The following is a 21,983-nucleotide window of genomic DNA, read 5'->3' as shown; positions in this document are numbered from 1 at the left end:
CAACCCGTCTCATTTCGTTCCGCAACATCAAGAACATTGATATGGACATTCTCACTACCAGTTTGGACAATCTTCAGATTCCGGACTTCTATTCTACTCCTGATGATTTGTTGTTATATTATAATAATTGTCTACGCACTGTCCTTGATTCTCTGGCTCCTGTAAAAACCCACTCTGTTTCCTTCACTTGCTCTGCTCCCTGGTTTACCTCTGACCTCCGAGCTCTGAAGGCCAAAGCTCGGCAGCTAGAGCGTAAATATAAGAAATCTGGTTTAACTGTTGATTCAGAAATCTATAAATACCATGTACTTCAGTATAAAGACTCCATTAACAAGGCCAAACAAAGCTTCTACTCTGGTATTATCAGTTCTTATGAGGGTAATGCTAGGACTCTGTTTTCAGTTTTCAACAAACTAATTCAACCCCCCAACGCTTTACCACCGCACTTCTATTCCTCTGAAACATGCAACTCCTTGATGCTGTTCTGGACTACGAAAATCGATAACATCCACCAGCAACTCAGATCAAATGTTGTGTCTACGCCCTCTCCAGAACCTTTTCTCCTTTTTGAGCCGTTTTCCACTTTTCATCTTCCTGATTTATCTGATATTTCCGAGTTAATATGTAAATCAAAACCTGCCACATGTCATCTTGACCCCATGCCCACGGGGCTTGTGAAATTCTGCCTCTCTTCTTTACTCCCACTCATCTGTGCTATCATTCACTCTTCTCTCACCACCGGTATCGTTCCCTCCTTATTGAAGACTGCTCTAGTCACTCCTATACTGAAAAAACCTTCTTTAGATCCTAACAACTTTAACAACCTCTGTCCGATTTCCAATCTACCCTTCATTTCTAAGATACTCGAAAAAGTGGTTGCAGCTCAACTTCATTTACACCTGGTTAATAATAACATCTATGAGAGATTTCAATCTGGTTTTCGCTCATGTCACAGTACCGAAACTGCTCTACTTAAAGTCACTAACGATCTCTTAATCGGAGCTGACTCTGGTCTTCTCACCATTCTCGTCCTTTTAGATCTGAGCTCAGCCTTTGACACCATTTCTCACTCTGTCCTTCTAAGCAGACTTTCCTCTCTCGGCATCTCTGACACACCCCTCGCCTGGTTTCAATCATATCTCCTCGACCGTTCCCAGTTTATTCAACTAAGATCATTCCGCTCTCGTCTATTCCCCGTCACCTCTGGTGTACCCCAAGGCTCAGTTTTAGGCCCTCTTCTCTTTATAATATACATCCTCCCTCTAGGTACCATCTTCCGCAAATTTGATCTTCAGTTTCACTGTTTTGCTGATGACACCCAGTTATATCTCTCTTGCAAACCTGATTCCTCCCTCCCACCTTCTTCCCTTACAGAATGTCTATCCGAGTTAAAATCCTGGTTTACCTCTAATTTTCTAAAGCTCAATGAGGATAAAACTGAGATCCTCCTTATTGGCACCAAATCCAACCTTTTGAAGGCAAACCATTTCTCACTCACCATCAATAACTCCACAGTTCTCCCTTCTCCTCAGGTTAAGAGCCTTGGTGTCATCCTAGACAGTTCACTTTCTTATAAATCACACATCAATAACCTCACCCGTTCTGCCTACTTCCATCTACGTAACATTAACAGATTGCTTCCTTCTCTTTCCACCCAGTCTACGTCCATTCTTGTACATAGTCTTGTTACCTCCCGTATTGACTACTGCAATTCTCTTCTGCATGGTCTCCTCCAAAAATCCCTCCATAAGCTTCAACTGGTTCAGAACTCTGCTGCTCGCATTATCACCAGAACCCCCTCCTACCAGCACATCACCCCTGTTCTTCAGGAACTTCACTGGCTCCCTGTGAAATTCCGGATAATTTTCAAACTTCTTCTGCTCACCTTCAAGGCCCTTCATAACCTCGCTCCTTCTTACCTTTCTGACCTGTTAACCACCACTTGTTCTGCCCGTTCACTTCGTTCTTCTTCTTCTGTCCAGCTTACTGTACCTTCCTTCCGCCTCACCACCATGGGAAGCAGAGCTTTCAGCTGCTCTGCTCCCAGGTTGTGGAATTCTCTGCCCCCTGAAATAAGAAATATTGGTTCTCTCCCCCAGTTTAAATCCCAACTCAAAACTCATCTGTTCAAATCTGCATATTCACTGTGAATCCACTGTTTGTTCATTTTATCTTGTGCTTTATTTTATTGTTCTTATTCTGCCATTGTTTTACTAAGTGTTTTATCCTATTGTAAAGTGTCCTTGGGTGACTTGAAAGGCGCTCATAAATAAAATTTATTATTATTATTATTATTATTATTTTTAAAAAGTAACTAAGTAACTAAGTAATTAATTACCTTTGAAAATAAGTAATCAGTAAAGTAACAGGATTACTTTTTTGGGGAAGTAATCAGTAATTAGTTACTTTTTTATGTAACTTGACCAACACTGATTGCGATGCACAGTTACTCACAATTACGTCACAAAAAAAGTAACTGTGCGATGCAAAAACAGTACAATGAGAATTTAGAATGTTTCCTTTCTTACTTGTTTGAGTTATTTATTTAATCTAAGTTCATATTCTCTCTCTCTCACTCTCTCGTGTTTTCTTTAATGAACTACTGTGATAAATTTTTAAGAAGAATGAATGGCACGTGGTTCATTAGAATTAAGTCAGATGTCCTGCTCTAGAAGTGACATCTCCAGTTTCATTATTCACTGATGACTCCTCTACTTCTGGATCACCTATCAGTGCATTGAAAATATTTTGAAACCACCATTACTAAAATTTAACCTTGACTTCATTAATGTCAATCTAGTTAACACAAAAGTTAAACAGTAACAGTTAACTCACATTGTTTTGCTGGTGTAACCGTATTTATATGATTCCAGTTTTGTTATCTATGCATTTTTCTACACGTTACTGACTCCATGGCGCCCTCTTAGAGGTAATGTCAGACACAATACTGTGTACAATTACTGTGCATTAACATCCATGTATCTACTATACTGGAATATTTAAAAACACTATAAATTATTGACATATTCATTAAATTGCAATTCCATTTTATTTATATAGTGAAAAGTTTTAACCTTTGGGTCTTGGAGGGTTGAGCTTGGCCTGCTATGATTGATGTAGGAAGCTCTTTGCCCAACTAATTAACATTCCCAAGACCACCATGTGGTCTTGGGAATGTTAATTAATAAGGGGATGCAGATAAGCAAATCATCAGGGATCTTTATTCTCAGCAGGATTATTGAGGTCAAGGATGGCCTTGTCACCTCGTAAAAATCCAACGGGCAAGGGACAGGCCGAAGGGGAGGATAGCAAACTGATGCACACTTCCCAAAAGGTGAAATGCAGAAACCTTCTGTGTTCAAAATGAACTGGCACATGGAAGTAAGCATCATTGAGGACTAAGGTGAACCACTCTCCTGGAGTGATGGTCTTCAGGACATATAGTATCTGGAATCAAGAAGTAAGTGGAATAAAATCCCTTGCTCATTAATCCCGTGTTCTGATTGCACTATTGTGATAGCCCTTTTGTAGCATATTTCCTATGACAAGCCCAGTGTCTTCACAGAGTGTGACAGAAGTCACTTTCTCTGAAAAGGGTGAGATCGATGACGAAACTGCAGCTTGTACCCCCGGGACATTGTTATCAAAACCCACTTATAAGGCCTCTCATCTCTCACTGAGAATGGCAAAACACTGCAATTAATTAGACAAAGTGTGTCTCAGGTGCCCCACTAACTTGATATCTTGTTGCCAACCAAGCAAGTGTTTGCTTAGGCAATCCAGACAAGAATTCCAGCAAGCTGCAGGAGGTCACCTGAAACTTCCACTAACTTACTTATGTCAGTATACTTAAATGTGTTAAATTCTAATACCTGAGAATACCTTAAACCTAGCTGTTCACAGCGTTCTCAGGGAGAGCAATATTGAAAGATATTGAGAGACCTGTAGCTTGCTACTGTCAACAACCTTCTACTGCTTAGAAGTATTTCTTATTTGGCTTTCTCCCACTAGGTTTATATCTGGGACTCTCCACCATTTGACCTTAGAACTGAAGAAGCTCCTTGGATGAGAGGTGAAACGTTTTCAAGTAACTTAAAGAAGTCCAGACGCCTTTCTTTGCGAGCTCCCTTGACTACGATGACCTGGATGACTGAGAACCCTCACAGACATATTTGGCTTTCTGTTTTTCTTCTTTTTTTTCACATATAGTGTACATACAGTGTAATGACTGTGAATGCTTCTATGCTGGTAATGTCAGGGCTTTGTGTGCGGGCAGGCAGAAATGAGGATCCAAATGCAGGACTCGAACACAGAATTGTAACTCAAAACCTCAACTTTATTGCTGGAGAAATTAAAACATGAACTGAACAAGGGTAGTGAACACAGTATAAAACACACAGGCATAATCCGATGGTACAACAATGTGGCACTGAGGAAGGGCAAACACAGGGTTAATATACACAGGGAAGTAATCAGGGAATGGAAAACAGGAGGGAGACACAGCTGGGAGAGATTGGGGCTAACGAGTCAGGGGATCGAAGCTGGACACACTGACATAAGACACAATCCTTCAAAATAAAACAGGAAACAATACACACTAAACTAAGACACGGACTGGACAGAGAGAGACAGACTAGACACTGAACTAAACCAGCAATAAACATGAGAACACAAAACCTATCCCTAAACAAGAATAACTAAAACATAGATTAATAATCACCATCATCATCATCATCATCATCATAACCAACAAAAGCACCACAAGAGAATAAGAAAACAATCCATAATGCAAAAAACACACCAAAACATAACAACTCAAAATACTGGGTCAAACTGACCCAGAACCGTGACAGGTAAGGAGATGTCATTTCAGGACTTAAACCAGACTCTAAGAAATTGCTGTGTCTAATTTTGCGATGCTGCGAGTAACAAACTGGGTTCAGTTTGGAGGTTGAAGAAGAACTTTCCCTCGCCAGGCCGACAGCCGTCTGTGCCACAGTTTATCTCATCTCAGTTTATCTCATGCAGCGCAGGGCTAAATTTAAAATGATTAAATACTTAAGACAATGTATATTCTTCTATGACAAAAAATATGTGTTCATTTAAGCAAATAAACAGAGCCGTAAGAGATGTTTTTCAAAAATAGTTTTCTTTATTTTTATTTGCTGCTAACAAATCTTTTTAAAAGATTTGTAGCTTTTGTAGTGCTCCCTACTATGTGAACCCCTCACCAGAATGTTGAAGTTTTTTAGTTCAAGCAAATTAAACCCCAACAATCAAATGATCCCCTGTGAGCAAGCACTAGGCACAGTGGAAAGGAAAAACTCCCTTTAAACAGGAAGAAACCTTTGACAGAACCAGGCTCAGGAAGGGGCAGTCATCTGTCGCGACTGGTTGGGGGGTGAGAGGCAAAAGAAAAGAAAAATGAGAGCACAAGTTAGCTAAATGTTGCTCATGTTGTCTAACATGAACAACGTATGATTTTCTGGACTGTGGATGAAAAGCAGTCCATCATTACTAGTCTTTAAAAAGGGACTAATCGATCATCAAGGTAGGAATATGGCTCAAGGAGGCCACAGACAGAGTTAAATAGGCTATCACTATTAAGCTTTGAAAAGCCCCAGTAAGCTGCAGGTATAATAAGGCCTACTGCGGCAACGCCTAAACCTATTTTAAGTAGGCGTTTGGCACCATGACGCCATGAACCACTAGTCGGAACCACGTCAGGAGATGCTTCTGAGACAGGAGAATCAAGCTCTTCGGGTTGAGGACCAAGATTGTCCTGTGTCGGGACCACATCAGGAGATGGTTCTGAGGCAGGAGAAACAAGCTCCTCAGGTTCAGGAGCAAGATTGTCCTGTGTCGGGACCACATCAGGAGATGGTTCTGAGACTGGAGAAACAAGCTCCTCAGGTTCAGGAGCAAGATTGTCCTGTGTCTGGACCATATCAGGAGATGGTTCTGAGGCAGGAGAAACAAGCTCCTCGGGTTCAGGAGCAAGATTCTCCTGTGTCGGGACCACATCAGGAGATGGTTCTGAGACAGGAGAAACAAGCTCCTCGGGTTCAGGAGCAAAATTCTCCTGTGTCGGGACCACATCAGGAGATGGTTCTGAGACAGGAGAAACAAGCTCCTCGGGTTCAGGAGCAAGATTCTCCTGTGTCGGGACCACATCAGGAGATGGTTCTGAGACAGGAGAAACAAGCTCCTCGGGTTCAGGAGCAAAATTCTCCAGCTGCAGAGGTTCACCAGTGATGTTGTGAACAGCAGCTAATATTTCTTCTTCCTCCTCCCGTCTCAGCTCATCCTTAAGATTATTAATTATTTCTCTTTTCATTTTAAGATGTTCATAAAGTTCATCTATGAGAGCTTTGTTATGAACAATCTTGAAATTTTGCTTTTTGACTTTTTCTTCCAGCCAAAATATTTGCAGTGTCAGACTTTCTGTTGTCTTTTCTTGATACTCAAGATTTTGCAAACGTTTCTTGAGATTTGTGTTTGCTGTTTTTAATTTGTCTATCTCAGCAGTAATGCTGCTGTTCTCCTCAAGGAAATATTCTTTTTTTTCATGAAAGTCACGGTGCATCCTCTGAATTGTGCTAACCTGCTCCTGCATTTTAGCCTCCAGAGATTTGACCTGCAACTGCTTTTCATCAAGTGTCTGTCTCACCTGACGCTGAAGAGTACAAATTTCTCTTTTCAGCTCAACTGTGAGTTCTGTCTTCTGAAATACTTTCCTATATTGTTTTTCTATTATCTCTTCTTTTTTTATTATTTCATGGTGAGCTTCTCCCACTTGCTGCTCAAGTCTCTCTAAAGAGTCCTTGAGATCTGTGTTCTGTCTCTTTAGCTCGTTTTTATCACTTTGAATCTGAGACAACTGAGCAGCAATGCTGCTGTTCTGCTCAATGAGAGATTCCGCCTTTTCCAAAAAGTCATGGTGCATTGTCTGAACGTACTTTTCCTGTTCCTGAAGTTTAGCCTCCAGAGATTCCACCTGTGTCTGATTTTCTTTAGCCTGAGCCTTCACGTGTTTAAGCTCATCTCTTGACTGATGGAAATGATCTTTATAATAATTCTTTTTGAGCTTTAGGGTGCTCAACTCCAACTGGAGTTGTTGAATTTTCATTTGAAGCTCCATAGGGTCAGGTATTTCTCTCTCCATCAACCCATACAGTCTTTGTGATTCCTCTCGAATCTCTCCGTCAGACTGTGAATTATTAAATGTTTCGTGTGACATTTCTTTAAACGTTTTAATGCAAAGTGTCACAATAAAAAATGTTTGCTTAATTGTTTAAGTTTAAAAATAGTCCCTTTCTGAAAAGTTTCTGGTTTGCTAAACACAACTCGCCGTTTCTGAAAATGTTCCAAGAAAACTGTGTTTGCAAAGGTGAAGAGGGGGTATTTATAGACTTTTGTGGCTGCGAATATGACGTCAGCGGTCTTTGAGCCTTTGATCCCTTGTTCGCTCACTGGATCACATGACAACTGTGCGTAATTCTGCGCATGCTCAGAGAATACCATTGAGATGCACGGTTTTGTTTTGTTTTGAATTTTTTTTAAATACCCTGAAAACAGTGTTGCCAACTTAGCGATTTTGTCACTATATTTAGGGAGTTTTCAAACCCCCTTAGCGTCGTTTTTTCCCTAAAAAGCGACTAGCTTCTGGTGTTATTGGAGGCTTAATTTATGACGACTTTTGACGTGAAAGCGCTTGTTGCTCTTACTCTCAACAAGCAGCGGGTGCTGCCGTGGGCACCTCGCTCGTGCCAAAGTGCCCACAGGCGGAGGATAGTCCTCCTCCAGCCGCTATCAGGGCAGAGTTCAACCATGGATCCAGTTTTATACTACACCGTCCTCTAGTGTTCAATACAGGTAAATACACGTGGAAGTCAAGCGCTTGATGTTGCATTCATGTACATTATTGCAACAGCAGCTTTTCAGTTATTGTGTACATACATGACAGTTAATGGTACGCAAATATTTATAGATACGACATCAACCACATACATACATATATTTTATCCAGTTTTGGCGTATTTAAATATAATAATTATAATGCTCCTTAATATTATTATGTTCTGACGATCTCTTTCTCCCATCGCAATGCTGTAGATTTTCTTCAGCACTCAAAGGCAACACAGTACCTTGCTGCTGCTTTCACGGTGTCCTCCTCTTGTCGCATATCCAGTTAGCTGATCGTTAGCTTTTGTGCCAGAATGGTTTCAGTGGCGTGTCAGTGTTTGTCCGTTGTTTCTGGCTAAGGATAGCGGGGACTTGGTGGCTTTCATGTTCCGTGCAGCTAATCTAAAAACCATCGGCAAAGCGGGAACTGGCTGGTAGGTGGTGTTTGAAACCGCGGAGACGTAACATATTGTTCACGTCCACTCCACTCTCGTGAATCAGCCGGCTAGAGGCAGAGAAAAGGCTAGCTGCGCTAACAGGCTAGCAGCTAAGCTCTTCTGAATATTTTAGGGTGTGTTTGTTGTTTACTTTTTGGCGGCGCTTGTTTAAACTAAGTATAAGTTAATGCCGTGAGTGTTGTTACATGTTAACGCTGTTACGTACCAGCAGTTGGTCAGCTTTTAAATTCTGTAGTTCAGGGTTTGTTTTGGAAGGGCTTGGCTAAGTAGCAAGAAAACGTTAGCCCTCGAAGCTAACAACTTAAAGTGCAAACTAAAGCAAGCGTCGATTTAGAGAACCTTGCAACCCACAATCGCGGGCTGTTAAATGGTATCGCCTGAGATTTGTTAATACTGTTTTTCAGCAGTGCACCCATCGTGTGTTAGCCCTAGCTTTGCTTGCTGGGAAGACATGGACGTTATGTAATGTGAATAATCACCAGGCTATAGTCTCAGATATTTTACAGCTAGCTTACTCCCATGTCCAAAGTTGTCACCGTCAATTGGGCTTATCGACAGCTAGCTGACGTGATAGCATTTCAATTTGCATCTGTTTAGTCAGGAGTCGTCTCTTAAGTTTCCTTGCGGTTTGCCCATCAATAGGAATCTACACATAATGGCTACATTCTTATACTCTATACCAATACACGTGCACACGCGAAATCGTTAGTGCTTGTAAGTGCTTTAGGTATCTGATTGTCCACTCCTGGTGTGAGATAAAATTGTATTTACCCTCCTTTTTGCTTAATCTCAGGCACTTTCGCCGAACGATGGACGAGCTGGTCCATGACCTGGTGTCAGCGCTGGAGGAGAGCTCAGAGCAAGCTGCCCGTGGTGGTTTTGGTGATGGAGGTGACCATGCACTGGCAGTGGGCTGTCTGCTAAAGAGACAGGCTCGGAAGCGGAGGGGTAGGAAACGACGCTCAGACAACCCACATCCACCGTGGGAGACGGGCCACCTCAGTGAGGGTTCAGAGTCCAGTGTGGAGGAACATAAGGTGAGATAGGGTGAATTGAATAGGGACTGTGGACAAGACACATCTGTTTGAAACCCTGTGTCAACAGTGTTACCTAAGACCAGCTGAGCCAGTTTTACTACATTTGAGGATGTAGTTATCTGGCTTGCTGTAGTTGTTTTGAGAAGAGGAGAAAAATGTAACTGGGGGGGGGGGGGGGGATCCAAAATATATTAAAATAGTGTGGCGTTTTGGACAATAGCAAACATTTTTATTTGGGTAAAAATGTGTCTGTGTTTCATAAATCTGGCCCCACTGCTGTTGCTTCTGTCTTAGCTGACATACTCGTGTTGATGCAAGTGTCTTAATTTAGCATCAGCATCACAGCCTGGTATTCACCACAGTGTCATTTGTTGCAGGACTACCGTGCCAGTACAGGAGCTGTCTCTGCTGCCAATAGCCATGCCCGTGACAACAGTGACTCAGATGAACAACTTGGCCCCAAACGGCGAATCCCCTACACAGCCGACATGGGGCGAAGTAAACGGCCGCTCTGGCCGGATGACCTGGGTGTCCTGGGCTCAGCAGAGGGGACTCGAAGCCTTAGGCGACGACGTAAGGTCAAACGCATGGCTGTGGACCCACCCATAGATCCAGAACCTCCCACCTCCACTATGCTTGGGCCACCGCCTGTACCCAAAGCCCGTGTTGGTGGCAAGCCACATAGACTGGGTGCAAGTGAGGGAAGAGGTGCCATGGAGTTCTGCGGAGGTGGACTGGTAGAGCCAAGTGGAAACAAAAGCAGAGTAAAAAAGAGGAAACTGGCGACACACCGGCTGGGAGTGGAAGCTGCTGATGAAGGGGTTGTGGTGGAGAGTGAAGACCCCGTCTGTTCTCCAACAGACGGGTCCAAAGACAAGATGGAGCTGGAGGAGCAAAAGGGCTCGGATGAGGACATGAGTGACAGGTGGTTAGTGTTTTGCCTTTCTTTTTATGCCTCGTAATTCCCGATGTTGTAGCTCCCTCTGTATGTACTACTGTGTGCGATTTTTATGGAGTCTTAGTGTCAGTTTGTGGTACTGCAGGCAAGGGAGTGTTTGGGGCTGGTTGTCTAAAATTAATATCTTTTTTAAATGTTTTTGAAATGTCTGAAATGTGTTTGGTGCATAGGTCACCAAAAAGAAGCGACTATTTAAAGCTAAAATGTTGCCAGTTCCAGACTAGTTAGTTCTCATGCATGTTCTTTGATGGCTGCTTTCATTTAGAATGTATTGGGAACTTATTTTATTGAATGAAAAATAGTTGAAAAAAAGAAGAAAAAAATCTAAATGGAAACTTGCTAACTACCATCTAGCGTTTCCCTACTCGTTGTAGGGCTAGTAAGGTTATTGTTGTGGCTTTGATGGTAATGAACTGTCTGGAGTCTCTCATCCTGGGGCTAGACAGGCTTTTTCCATCATGAACTGCAGCTGGCAGAGGTAGTCCTTATTCTACTCTTGAGATCATTTGTGAGCTGAAGGGGGACTTGAACAAAAATTGCCACCAGGTGGATAGCTGTGCTGAGCTCATCAAGGCTGCAGAGCAGAGGAAAGATTAAGGTTGCCAGCAGTAGTTCAACATGGGGGAGTTTACGTTACTGTTGTGTTTTATATTATCACAAAGTGTCTAAGGTATTATTTATTAGCATTAATGTTATTTGCAAATGCATGGGATATATGTGGATTTGTGATATAGTTATGCAGTGGAGAAACACTTGGTTGAATTTCCTTTTCTACCATTTTTTCCTCAGTGAGACCAGCAGTGTGAGTAACAGCAGTGATGGAGGCCTCTATACAAATGATGAGGGGAGGCAAGGTATGTACTGAGATGTGTACTGAGGTATGTGTCAAAAACTGTCTGGCATGTTGCATAGAAGTGCACACAGAAGTGAGGATTTTGTGAAAGGGTAAGGGTCCGCATCTGCACACAGTGGTTGTGTTGGGTTGTGTTTTGTAGGAAGTGCATGCAATCTAATTTTAGGGTATTTTCACACCTATAGCTCGCATACCCTGGTCCAAGTCAGTTGATGAGTTTGTACTTGTAACTTGTAGCTTTTTCCTGTGGTTTGGTTTCTATTGACGCAGAAAAAAAAGTCAAAGTGAACCAAAATGGGTCAGTACAAACCACATAAGAACATTTAGTCCACTTATTTTGTCTGGAGCTCGAGCAAAAAAACTAAGTACAGGAAGATGAAGGTGCTGTGTTCTGGCTGAGTGTCCAACATGGGGAATTTACATTAATTTTACAGCTAGTTGCTAACACGCACTGACTATTTGTACTGTTTGTGAATAACTATGGTACTCTGCCGCACCCCAGAATGCAAAGCACTCCTGGCTATGTGAAGATGTTTAGTTCAGACTTGCAGCATGCACCTGGTAGTTGACTCAGATTGCATTCACACACCATTTGGAATCGGACTTAGACCACCTCCTCTAAAAGCGTTTGGTGTGGTTGTTTGCTCTGTACCTGAGTGCGATTACCCTGTTAACACCTGCACAAGTGAACTGGACTGAGGGGGGAAATGAACCAGAGTACAGTTTAAACAGCAAAAAACAGCACAGGTGTAAAAACAACATAAAAGCACTTCTCTCAAACATCTTGCTAGCTTTTAGAAACTGTGTTCTCCTCTTTTGTCCTTATTGATTATTGATCCTTCCCAGTTATTTCTAAATATGGTGAAATTGCTTTTTATTTCATTTTGTATATGAGTTTAAGCAGCTTTTCTGTGAGGTCCCATTTTTCATACTCCTTCTTTTAGGTGACGATGAGCAGAGTGACTGGTTCTACGAGGGTGAGCCGGGCTCCGGTCCGGGGCCCGGGGGTGCTTGTGGGATAGCAGGAGTTGTTCCCTGGTGGGAGAGGGAGACTGGGTCAGAGGAGCTGGATCTAGCCGACCCTGTCTTTAACAGCATTCTCACTGGATCCTTCCCACTCATGAGCCCTGGGGCACAGAGAGGTAGGCTTCTGGTGCTTGCTTTCACAGTCACATTTGAATCACTTAGAAACTTGGACACAATGGCAATTATTTTTCTCCCCCTCCCTTTTTTGGTCAACCATCCAAAGCAATGGTGGCTCTAAAGAGGGGTGAAGAACAGACTGTAGGTTTGTATGTAAAAGAATGTAAGGAGTCATTAGCTCGTTTAAAGATGCCCAGATTTGCACTGGGAGAAACAAGCATGTACTGAATTTCTCTGAGCTGGATTAGAACTGGGATATGCTGCTCCATTGAGAAAAGGATGTGAAGATGATGCTCCTAGGCAAGAGGATGGGCAAAGAGGAGTTTTATGAATGTGGTTGGTTTGACAGAGAGAGGACGGGGACTAGGTCGAAACCAACGATCTCCTGTGGTGCCCCCTAGCTGGAGCAGATGGAAGGAGTAGCTTTCTAACATATAATGTAATATAATATCTAGTATGAGGGGCAAAGTGAAGATACTGTAGTGAAAAGTTGTTGCAGTCTCACTAAAGACCACTAGGAGGCAAACGGTTCACACTGACATATCAGCATTACAGCAATAAACTGATGTGTGGAATAAGAGAGTATCTCTGAAGAAAGGCTTTGTTTGCAGTGTTCAGCACCAAAAAGAACATTTTTCAGACTTGTGCTGCATGAAGCTTTCTTTCGAGTGTCCTCCAGTTTTGGTAATGACAGTACCTTTAATCTAGCTTCCCCCCCCCTTCACACCTTGTTAGTCGTGACATATCATCTCCTACCTATTTTCCAACCAACGTGGTGCTGGCCTCACTCTGGGTGTTCAGCTGAAACCTTCACATCAGTGCCCAAAAGCTGGAGCCCACATCACACAGCATAGTTGCTGGACGTAAAGCTGGAGCAACTTTGCAGATTTGTTAGACCACAGGTTTATGCCACAGCCACCCTACATTAAAGGTACTGTCATTACCAAAACCATTTTTTATGTTTCTGCAATGGATTATCCACCAGTATGTGCAAGCTGTTTAATCAAAATGATTGTTAAAATATAATTGTTGTTCTTAGCCATGATTTTTCAAATGTATTGTTTTACAAAAAACATAGAAAAAATATTAAAGTTGCTTATTTTTGATTAAGATGCCAAATTAATTCACTTGAATTCCTAAACAGAAAAATGAGTGAATTCAGTTTGAAATCCATCGATCCTTTTCAAAATGGTAAATCGTTGAGAACTCAATGAAAAGAAAAGAGTCTGCATTAAAGCACTTCTTGATGCTGGGTATGCTTTGAGACAACATTGGGCAAGACTTAAAGTGTTCTCACAGTGTGGTCATGTATGCTGTGGACCAATCAATTGCTGAGACTGATGCTTGGAAAATGTGCAGAGGAAGAGGCAGAAAACAGCTGTGCAGTGCTTCAAAGTTTTAAGTACTAAAGGCAGAAAGAAAATCACTACTGATATAAAGGTCTTCAGGATGACAATAAGCAGAGGGCTGAAAAAACGAGGCTTAAAGAGAAGGCTAGCTGCTAAGAAGCCATTGTTGAGACATCCAGGAGCACAAACACTGGACTGCAGATGCCTGGAATAAGGTACTGTGGCTGTAAAAGTTAAAGTTTAAACTCTTTGGTCAGCATTGTTGTGTTTATGCCCAAGAAAAGCTCCAGAATGTTTCAATGCTAGATGAAATGCACCTACGGTGGTGATTCCAGTATGCTTCCATTTCTGTGAAAGCTCCGAAGGAGGCCATAAAAATGAAGCGTTTTGGTAATTATGTGTGAATTAGGACTATTTAATTGTCAGGTGGTCTAATAAATTTGTTGAATTCCATACATCATACTAAGATTACCTCAGCTTCCAGTGGATAATGCTCTGTTTACAAACCTGTTGAAATATAAGCTGGGATTTCAAAAGATGTATCAGTGTTTTGTTACCTTGAAATGTTCCTGACCCAACCGATTGAGTGATTTCACTGATCTTATCGTAAGGTTAAATAATGATGAACCTGCGCTGGTGTTTGTCAGGTTTCCAGGCCCGGTTGAGCCGCCTTCATGGCAACCATCAGGTACCTGAGGCAGGGCTGCAGGGAACCTCCAGTCAGGGCTTCAGCGAAAGATTGAGCAGACAAACTCAGGACACCCACGAGTGAGTTCTTTCTGCATGATCACTTTTTCCATTTTATGAAAGATGCTATTTAAATAAGTAACCTTGGTGTTGAAGAATTAATAAAAGTAACTTAAAAACCTGCAGGATATGATAAATTTTATACTGACATCATAAAAGCATTTTATTTGACAACAGAGAAGCATGATGAGACCTTATTCAGCTTTTGCCTGTGTGTTAGCTAATGTGAGAAAGATCTTGATAATCCTGTTTTCTTTGGGAGATCTGCACTAGTTTCTGTGGTTGACGAGAAGCAATAGTTTCTGTGTAATGATACCATAATATCTCCGACAGGCCGTGGTTCAGCTCAGGCTCAAGGAGAGAACACGGACAGGTAAGCTGTCTCTCTCTCTCTTTCTTTTTTTTCCCTTTTATTCCTTTTATTGTGGAATAAAAGGGTTTGAATCCACTCAGAGGCCATTCACTGTCCTTCCTTCACCTGTGCTCTCTCCCCAGCTTTCCTATCCTCTCTACACCCACCTAAAAAAGGCTAAAAAAAAAAAAAAAAGCCTCCAAAATGACTTTAAAATGCAGAATACAAAGTTCATTCCAGGGGTAACTCGCTCTTTTGTGTCTCCCTCATTGCCCCTTCAGTTGCACTGGGACCCACTCTCAGACAGAGGGCATCGGAGGACCTGCTCAGTAAAAACAGCAAGCAGGTGAGAACAGTTTGACTTCGTTGGGTTTTTTGTTTGTTTGTTTTTGTTTTTGTTAAGGGATGAGAACTTTTCTTGTTATTTAAGATCAAATGGGTGCTATCATATTTTTGCGTGTCTTGACTGGTTTTACAGACAGACCAGCGGACACCTCGGCTCGCTCTGCACAGGGGATATCAAGCGGAGGCGCAAAGCAGCCCCCCTTGGTTCCACTGCACCTTCAGGTATTGAACACCTAGCTTCACCTAGCACACCATCTGGCACTTTATACCAACTGCTCCTTTTATTGTATTTTTGGCTCTCTTCTGTTCTCCTCTCCCCCTCCCCCTCCCCCTCCTCCTCGTTGAGCTCAATGTGTCCAAGCTTTCCTCCACACCTTCTGCTGTACAGACTGGGATGAAGTGTGCGCTTTAGCTGCATATTTTTGAGAAAGCGGATCTTTCTCCCTTCATATCCTCCCTCCTGCACAACCTTCTCTCATTAATAAAGCCCTTTCCTTCCTAAGCTTTGCTGGACAAGAGTCAGCTGGCTAAATCACGCTGCCACAGCAGAGATACTGGATTAGCCGTTAGCCCCTCCACTCATCCCCTCCACCTCCTCCAAAAAAAAACTACTCCTCTTACCTCTGGGCCAGTTTATCCTTTTGGAGGAGGAAGGACGAGTTAATGCTAATGTTGGCCCTGTAATGTATTTAGTTTGGAGCTTTATCTTGTTTTTGATTGTAATTTATACCTAAACGCTGACATTGTATCCACATTAGTGTACTGAAGTGTTTTATGAGATTAAGTTGGCTGTCACTTGTGGGTTAAAGAGTCATGCATGCTTTGGCTCAGGTGCAGGCTTCTTTAATTTATGCCCAGGCCCAACAGAAAGGTAAGCATTTGTGTTTAAAAACAGAAGAAATGGAGCACACATTAAAGAAATTGGGCAGACAAAAAAAGTGTAACCAAAGATTAATTTCAACTTTATGAGGTCCTTATTTAAGGTGGCTGCTTAAAAACTTGGATAAAATCAGTTAAATAGGGCGGCAACACCCAGCAAGCACATGGAAAACATTACCACTGTCTGCTGGGCTGCCAAAGTATCATTGTGGCATATTCAGTGTTGCATTGTGTACATATCTGACACTCACTTGGCGCATATTTGTACTCTGAGGCCAAATGTCCTTCCTGGCGTGCTCGAACCCTCAGACGGTCGCGTCTGGAAATGAGCTTGCAGCTTTACTCTGCCCTGCATACAAATGAAAGGAGGATTAAAAAGGGTAATAGGTTGCACTCTGTGACTGGACTGGGAACTTACAGGAAGAGGGAGGACAAAATGATCAGTGTCTGAGACAGACACGGATGATCTTCCCTTCACTGCTTGCATTTGTTACACCATTGAAAATGTGGCCAAGTCAATTACATGGTTACGTTTATACTAAAGCTGAACCACCAGATAGACAGAACGTCAGATCTGTAAATAAGAAAGAGGATTTTAATGTTTTAGGGTTAATGTATTGTAAATCCAAAAAATACTGCTAGTAACTTTTTTTTTCACTTCTAATTTCTTTAAAAGTGACTAAAAAGCATAAAATGTTTTGCCACATATTAAATGTATAATGTTAAAAAAAAGGTTGGCGAGTGGTTGCTGGTTGTAAGTAGGTTGACAGTAGGTAAAAAGACCTATATGGTGCTGTACTGTAAACCTTCTTGCAATTGCTTTGTTCGCAAGCAGGCCGCCACTAGTTTGCATGCTTGTCTGCAAATTACTTGCCGAGCGCATTCTTTACTTTAACTTTGAAGCGAGACAGTCTTGCACTCTTGCAGACAGTGTGTTGCAACCAAAGCAAATACAAGATGGTTTTTGGTGCAGCACCTTATTTGCAACCGATTTCCCCTGGCTACAGCCGACAGCCACAAACTGGTTGAGATGTACAAATTTTTCACTGAGCGATCTCTAAGCTTGTGTGATTAAAACATAACAGATCTAATATTGGACCTAATTGTTTTGCACATATCAACTTCAAAAAGCTTCAAAACAGCTGTTTTGCCTCAATATTCCAACCACTGGATACATTTCAGATGTTTTGTCCTCGATTTATATGACTAAAAAAAAAAAGCTAGCAGTTTGATAGTACTATGACAAACTAGTTATTTAACATTTTTCTGGTGCCAATTTATTCCTGTGTAGTTCAAGGAATTTCATGTATTCAGTGCATGTATTCCTTGACTCTGATGTATCTTGTCATCGTTTTATAAACCAGTTATTTATTTTTAAGATTAAGGTTAGAGGTCAAGTTTCCTATGATAACAAAGATGTCACCTACATTCATACCATATGCACATCTACCAGAAGACTGAGAGGGTATCACTGGCAGCCACCAGTACTTTTTCCCCTTCTAGTACAGTCCCAGCTAAATGGACTGAAATTTATATAAATAGCCGTTCTTTACTCTGACTTAGTACTCGAAGCACTCCTTACACTGTGAACTCCATTCACAGACATAGCAATAGTAATACATAGCAATAAGGCACTAAGGACAAAAGGCAGGTCTACCTTACTTTATTTGGGGGAGGAAAAAATTTGTTGCTTGTTGATGGCTACGGTCTACAGATGAGAGAAAGTAATCAGAAGAGTTTATGTACCACTTACCTGTGATTGAATTTCCTGTTATGTTGTTTACTATAATGCTATATGCTATAACTGTCTCTAGCTTTGTGTTTAAACTGTTTGTGGGGCACGTCAAACTAACTTTATTATTTACTCATTTCACGCGTACATTGTCTGAGCTGCTTTGAAGATCTCCTTTATAGCTGACACTTGTACGTAGTGTTTAACATGGTATGAGTGAGGATGCGTAGACAGAAATTATTAGCTTTCTTTAATCAGTGAACTTTGTTTTCAGGAGTGGTCGGGGAGAACGCACCTCCGATCCCTGAGACCAACATGGGGAACCGCATGCTGCAAACCATGGGTTGGAGTCCAGGGATGGGCCTGGGTCCTGAGGGAAGAGGCATTACCGAGCCCATCCGGGCCACCCAGAGACCTAAAGGCACGGGTTTGGGTTTCAGCTGAACACCCAGAGTGAGGCCAGGATAATATACCCCACCAAGGAGGGACGAGATGAAATTCTCCTCAGGGTTATCTAAAAACACACACACAAAGGTCTGGAATAATCCAGGCGCACGAACAACAAGAGAAGGACGCTGCTCATCATAGCAAACGACCTGAGATGAAACAAAAATTAAACTTTCCCATGTTGGGGAAACTGCAAGAAGACTGAGATCTCTGCACAGACTCCTTAACATGTGAAAGTAAAGGACGGAAAGTGATCCACAGACAAGAATGGCAAATGCGTCTTCTTGAGAAACTCCATGTTGGAGAAAGTGATGTGATGTGATGTCTCATCTGTTACCTCAGATGCCAGTGTTACTGGTCAGAGAACTGGGGTGCTGTTGACTACATACAAATAAGTATTGCTTCAGGTCGCCAGTGACGACAGCAATGGTTCTTCAGTCGGCTGTGTTGGTTAGTGAATCAATGATAGGGTTTTTGTCTGATGTTGCACAATAATTTTAAAATCAATTGTTTGAGAAGGCTATACCTCAAGATTATTCTTATTTTTTTTTAATTGTAATGAATTTAGGGTACGCTTTATTGATGTAAGTTTGGATATCTGGATGTTTTTCCTCGCCCAATTCCTTTTTTTTTTTTTTTCTTAATTGTTGATTTAATTGGAGAAATCTTATCATGAGAATGTTTTTAATCTCTCTCCCAAAAAAAAAGAAAAAGGCTGAAAATCCAAGTTACAAATTTCTCTTCATTTAGCACCAGTATGCACAGATTTGCACACGAAGCCCGAAGTTTCACCACACCCTGCTTTTCGTTTCATTGAACGTAATTTAAGGTTTTTAAACAGTGTTGCTGAAAACGTAGCCAAGAGTAAGCACGCTTTGTGACTTTACACAGTCACACGGTATGATATGAGCATTTTGGCGTTTCAGTGCACACTCTTGAAGGAAGGAACCTGTGTTTAACCGGTGCTTTCCGCTTAATTTGCTTGATTAGACCTTTTCGCAGGATTGTGGGGAAGTGCGGGCTGGCTAACGTCTAATCAGACACCTGCGGCACAACACAGGAAGTCAGACGCATTTATTAAAATAAGTTGGCTGCTTACCTAATTGTATTATTTACTATGCAGCTGTTGGGTAATTTAACCCCATTAGCATATTGGCCAGACACAGCGGATTGTTGTGGATATATAGCTAAAGTAAATTTAAGTGCAGCTGAGAGATCAAGGGGCCAGAAAAAAAATAGAAAGATGTTGATTAGAAATGGTGCAGGATATTTAAAGTGTAGCAGTATTTCCTCTGAACAGCTTTTAACCTTAGGACCTAACTTACCTCATTAAACTCGTGACAGTTTAAAGACATGTGAGTGGAGCTCTGATGTGGAAGAAAAGGGTATACAGTAGAAATTTAGCCTCTGTAAACCAAAACTGTTAAATCTGAAACTAAGCAAAAAAGACTAACGCATTAATTGTTTATTAATTTGATTTTAGATTGTCTTTTTTTTGTAAGAAGGCTCAAAGGTAACCTTCCTGATGATTATAATTTGTTAAAAAATCTCTACATTTTTACTGCAGCCCCAGGTAGAGGATGGATTTTGAAGAAAGGGGGGAAAAAAGCCTGATTACTTAGGTTAAGGTGACTCAGCATTTTTATGAGCACTACATTTCTTTGACCTAAAGTTCTTGGGTTACTTTTGCAGTATGTTTTGGTCATTATACATCCGTACAGTGAAGCGCTGTCCAATCAGCTTTGCAGCATTTGGCTGAATCTGCACAGAGACTATTGCTCTGTACACTTCACAGTTCATCCTGCTGCTTCGGTGAGCAGCCACATCATCATCACTACAGCACGTTACTCCAAGTAACCAGGCTCTTCTGGAACCATACATGCTCATGCTTTAACACTGTGGTTATGTTGTAGATAATGGGCCTTTCCTATCTTCTCCATAAATCAACTGTTTCCACTAGGAACATCTATGTTTTTTGTTTGTTTAAAAAAAAATTTAATAGTTTAAATGTCTAATCTGGGCTTCTTGTTCTGAAGGGGTTGGTTTGCACATTGTCGTAAACCCCATGTATTTCCCTTCATGAAGGCGTCTCTTGATTGTAGACTTTGACAATGATATACCTACCTCCTGGAGAGTGTTCCTGTCTTGGATTATTGTGAAAAGGTTTTTCTTTGTCAAGGAAAAGGAATTCTGCGATTGTCAAATTTTCTCTTCTGTTGTTTTTCAGGCCTTTTTCTCTTGACCAGCGCCTTCCTTACACCAAAATGTACCAAATTGCTGATTTTCTTTGTTTTTTTTTGCCTATAGAACTTTGACTGGTTTTGTGTTTCTTCTTTTTTCGGCCTGATGATGGGCTCTTTTTAATTGCATAGTATTATGTAGATTAGTGGTTTAATAAAGCAGCAGTTTATGCAGCATTTAAGTGTTTAATTTCTTTTACTAATTTACCCATATTAACAACAACGGGATTGAATTTTGAGAGTCGTCCTGTGGAGTTAAACCAATATTTTTGAGGCTTTGAAGTTGGTTGAACAGAGCATCAGGATCCGCAGTCGTTTAGGACACTGAAATCAAGTTGTAAAACGTACATCATCAATGAGGCAACTTACTCTGATCAGGATGTGAGCCCTTTAAGTACAAACCAGGAGAACTTTCTTCTCTGGTTGCTCTTGAGACGGCACGGTCGCAGCTCCCTTTTGATGAAGAGAGCTTTCTGCAAATAAGAACGTGGCCTCGAAATATTTCCAACTCTATAAACGCACACATCCCATGCACATGCTGACTCAACATCACTGAAATATGATGCTCGTGCTCTCTCTGTCTTCTTCCCTCCTCTCTTTTTCTCCCATCTTTTGCAAGGCTGCAATAGAAATCCCTCCTCTGTATCTGTGGGAATACAGGAACCCTGTGTGTCCTCTACCCTCCCTTCTACTCACCTCCTCCCTCTGCATATAAGGGTACGCTGGCTTGTGTTCTCCCTCACCCCTCCAACAGTCTGCCCACCACCCACCCCTGCTCTTAGACACACTTTTTGTCTGACACTCTCTCTCAGGACTCCCCCTGCGAGCAAGGTAGGCAGGTAAACTCAGCACTGGATCAGAGTGAGACGCTGAGAACAGAAAGAGAGGGAGGGAGGGTGAGGGGAATGTGTGTGTTTATGAAATTTTTGTGTGTTGGGAGTGTGTGTGCGTGCGTGCGCGTGCTGCTGCATCGCTGAGCTACAGAGACCGGAGGCGAGGAGAGCTGGAGCGTTTGTCCTTGAGACTGACTGACTGCAGCTATAGAGCGGAGGACCAGCCAGCCAGCCAGTGCATGAAACTGACAGTGAGTACTGAGCGAGAGCAATAAGGCTGAGCAGACGAAGAAGTAGTAGATGCAAGGTTTCTTTTAATTGCAGCAAATGTGTTGGTGATGTGGTTTTGTGTGTGTGTGTTTTCTGTTTTTGTTCCTTCGAAACAGTCCAGTGTGGTGTTGAATTGGAGCAGAAGTGTGTGTCTGTGTGTGTGCGTGTGCCAGAGCAGGTGAAGGTCTGCTCTGATCCCAGGTGAACTCATCTCTCAGGCTTTTTTTTAATTTTATTTTATTGGCTCACATCAACACTTGCTTCTGAGCCTTCATGTAAGACTTTGTAAAGCGGTTGGGCAGTTGTTAAGTGTGTCTGCGGCAGCGTCCTCTGTTTTGTTTTTTCTTTTTTTGTCTGCATGCTACCCCCCCCCCCCAAAAAAAAAAAATGTCAGTAAACACAACATCTGTCCAGCTCTGCCCCCACCACCACCAC

The 21,983-nt window shown here is 41.9% G+C and overlaps 2 protein-coding genes across 3 annotated transcripts; one reads left to right on the top strand and one right to left on the bottom strand.

The window, feature by feature from the left end:
• Positions 1-5,524: 5,524 nt before the first annotated feature.
• LOC146616982 (uncharacterized) lies at positions 5,525-7,240 on the bottom strand. The gene is made up of 2 exons (XM_085373238.1): positions 6,128-7,240; positions 5,525-6,055 (listed from the first exon to the last, which is right to left on the bottom strand). Exons 1-2 carry the CDS (start codon positions 7,238-7,240, stop codon positions 5,525-5,527), a joined length of 1,644 nt encoding a protein of 547 aa, XP_085229364.1.
• Positions 7,241-8,190: 950 nt separating this feature from the next.
• On the top strand, positions 8,191-20,377 carry gpatch2 (G patch domain containing 2). Of its 2 annotated transcripts, none has more exons than XM_085372302.1 (10): positions 8,191-8,339; positions 9,157-9,400; positions 9,778-10,325; positions 11,148-11,212; positions 12,156-12,353; positions 14,351-14,471; positions 14,784-14,823; positions 15,084-15,148; positions 15,281-15,369; positions 18,033-20,377. In XM_085372302.1, the coding sequence occupies exons 1-10, from the start codon at positions 8,290-8,292 to the stop codon at positions 18,200-18,202; spliced, it is 1,590 nt and encodes a 529-aa protein (XP_085228428.1). In that variant the 5' UTR covers positions 8,191-8,289; the 3' UTR covers positions 18,203-20,377. The 2 variants fall into 2 exon arrangements, with proteins under 2 accessions (XP_085228428.1, XP_085228427.1); XM_085372301.1 differs by having other exon boundaries at positions 9,778-10,328.
• The last annotated feature ends 1,606 nt before the right edge of the window (positions 20,378-21,983 follow it).

The sequence above is a fragment of the Diplotaxodon limnothrissa genome, linkage group LG15, assembly GCF_057381915.1.
Source record: "Diplotaxodon limnothrissa isolate DT_005_m linkage group LG15, D_limnothrissa_male_GT1.1, whole genome shotgun sequence".
NCBI classification, from domain to species: Eukaryota; Metazoa; Chordata; class Actinopteri; order Cichliformes; family Cichlidae; genus Diplotaxodon; species Diplotaxodon limnothrissa.
This window is presented reverse-complemented; position numbering and strand designations above follow the sequence as displayed.

What these genes read in the sequence shown, in the direction of transcription:
- LOC146616982 (XM_085373238.1), bottom strand. Translation starts at nt 7,240, where the DNA reads ATGTCACACGAAACATTTAATAATTCACAGTCTGACGGAGAGATTCGA. An exon ending in CTCCTGAACCCGAGGAGCTT is followed by an intron (nt 6,056 to 6,127) that starts GTTTCTCCTGTC and finishes GAACCCGAGGAG; the next exon opens with CTTGTTTCTCCTGTCTCAGA.
- gpatch2 (XM_085372301.1), top strand. Translation starts at nt 8,290, where the DNA reads ATGTTCCGTGCAGCTAATCTAAAAACCATCGGCAAAGCGGGAACTGGC. An exon ending in GAGGACATGAGTGACAGGTG is followed by an intron (nt 10,329 to 11,147) that starts GTTAGTGTTTTG and finishes TTTTTTCCTCAG; the next exon opens with TGAGACCAGCAGTGTGAGTA. An exon ending in CAAACTCAGGACACCCACGA is followed by an intron (nt 14,472 to 14,783) that starts GTGAGTTCTTTC and finishes TATCTCCGACAG; the next exon opens with GCCGTGGTTCAGCTCAGGCT.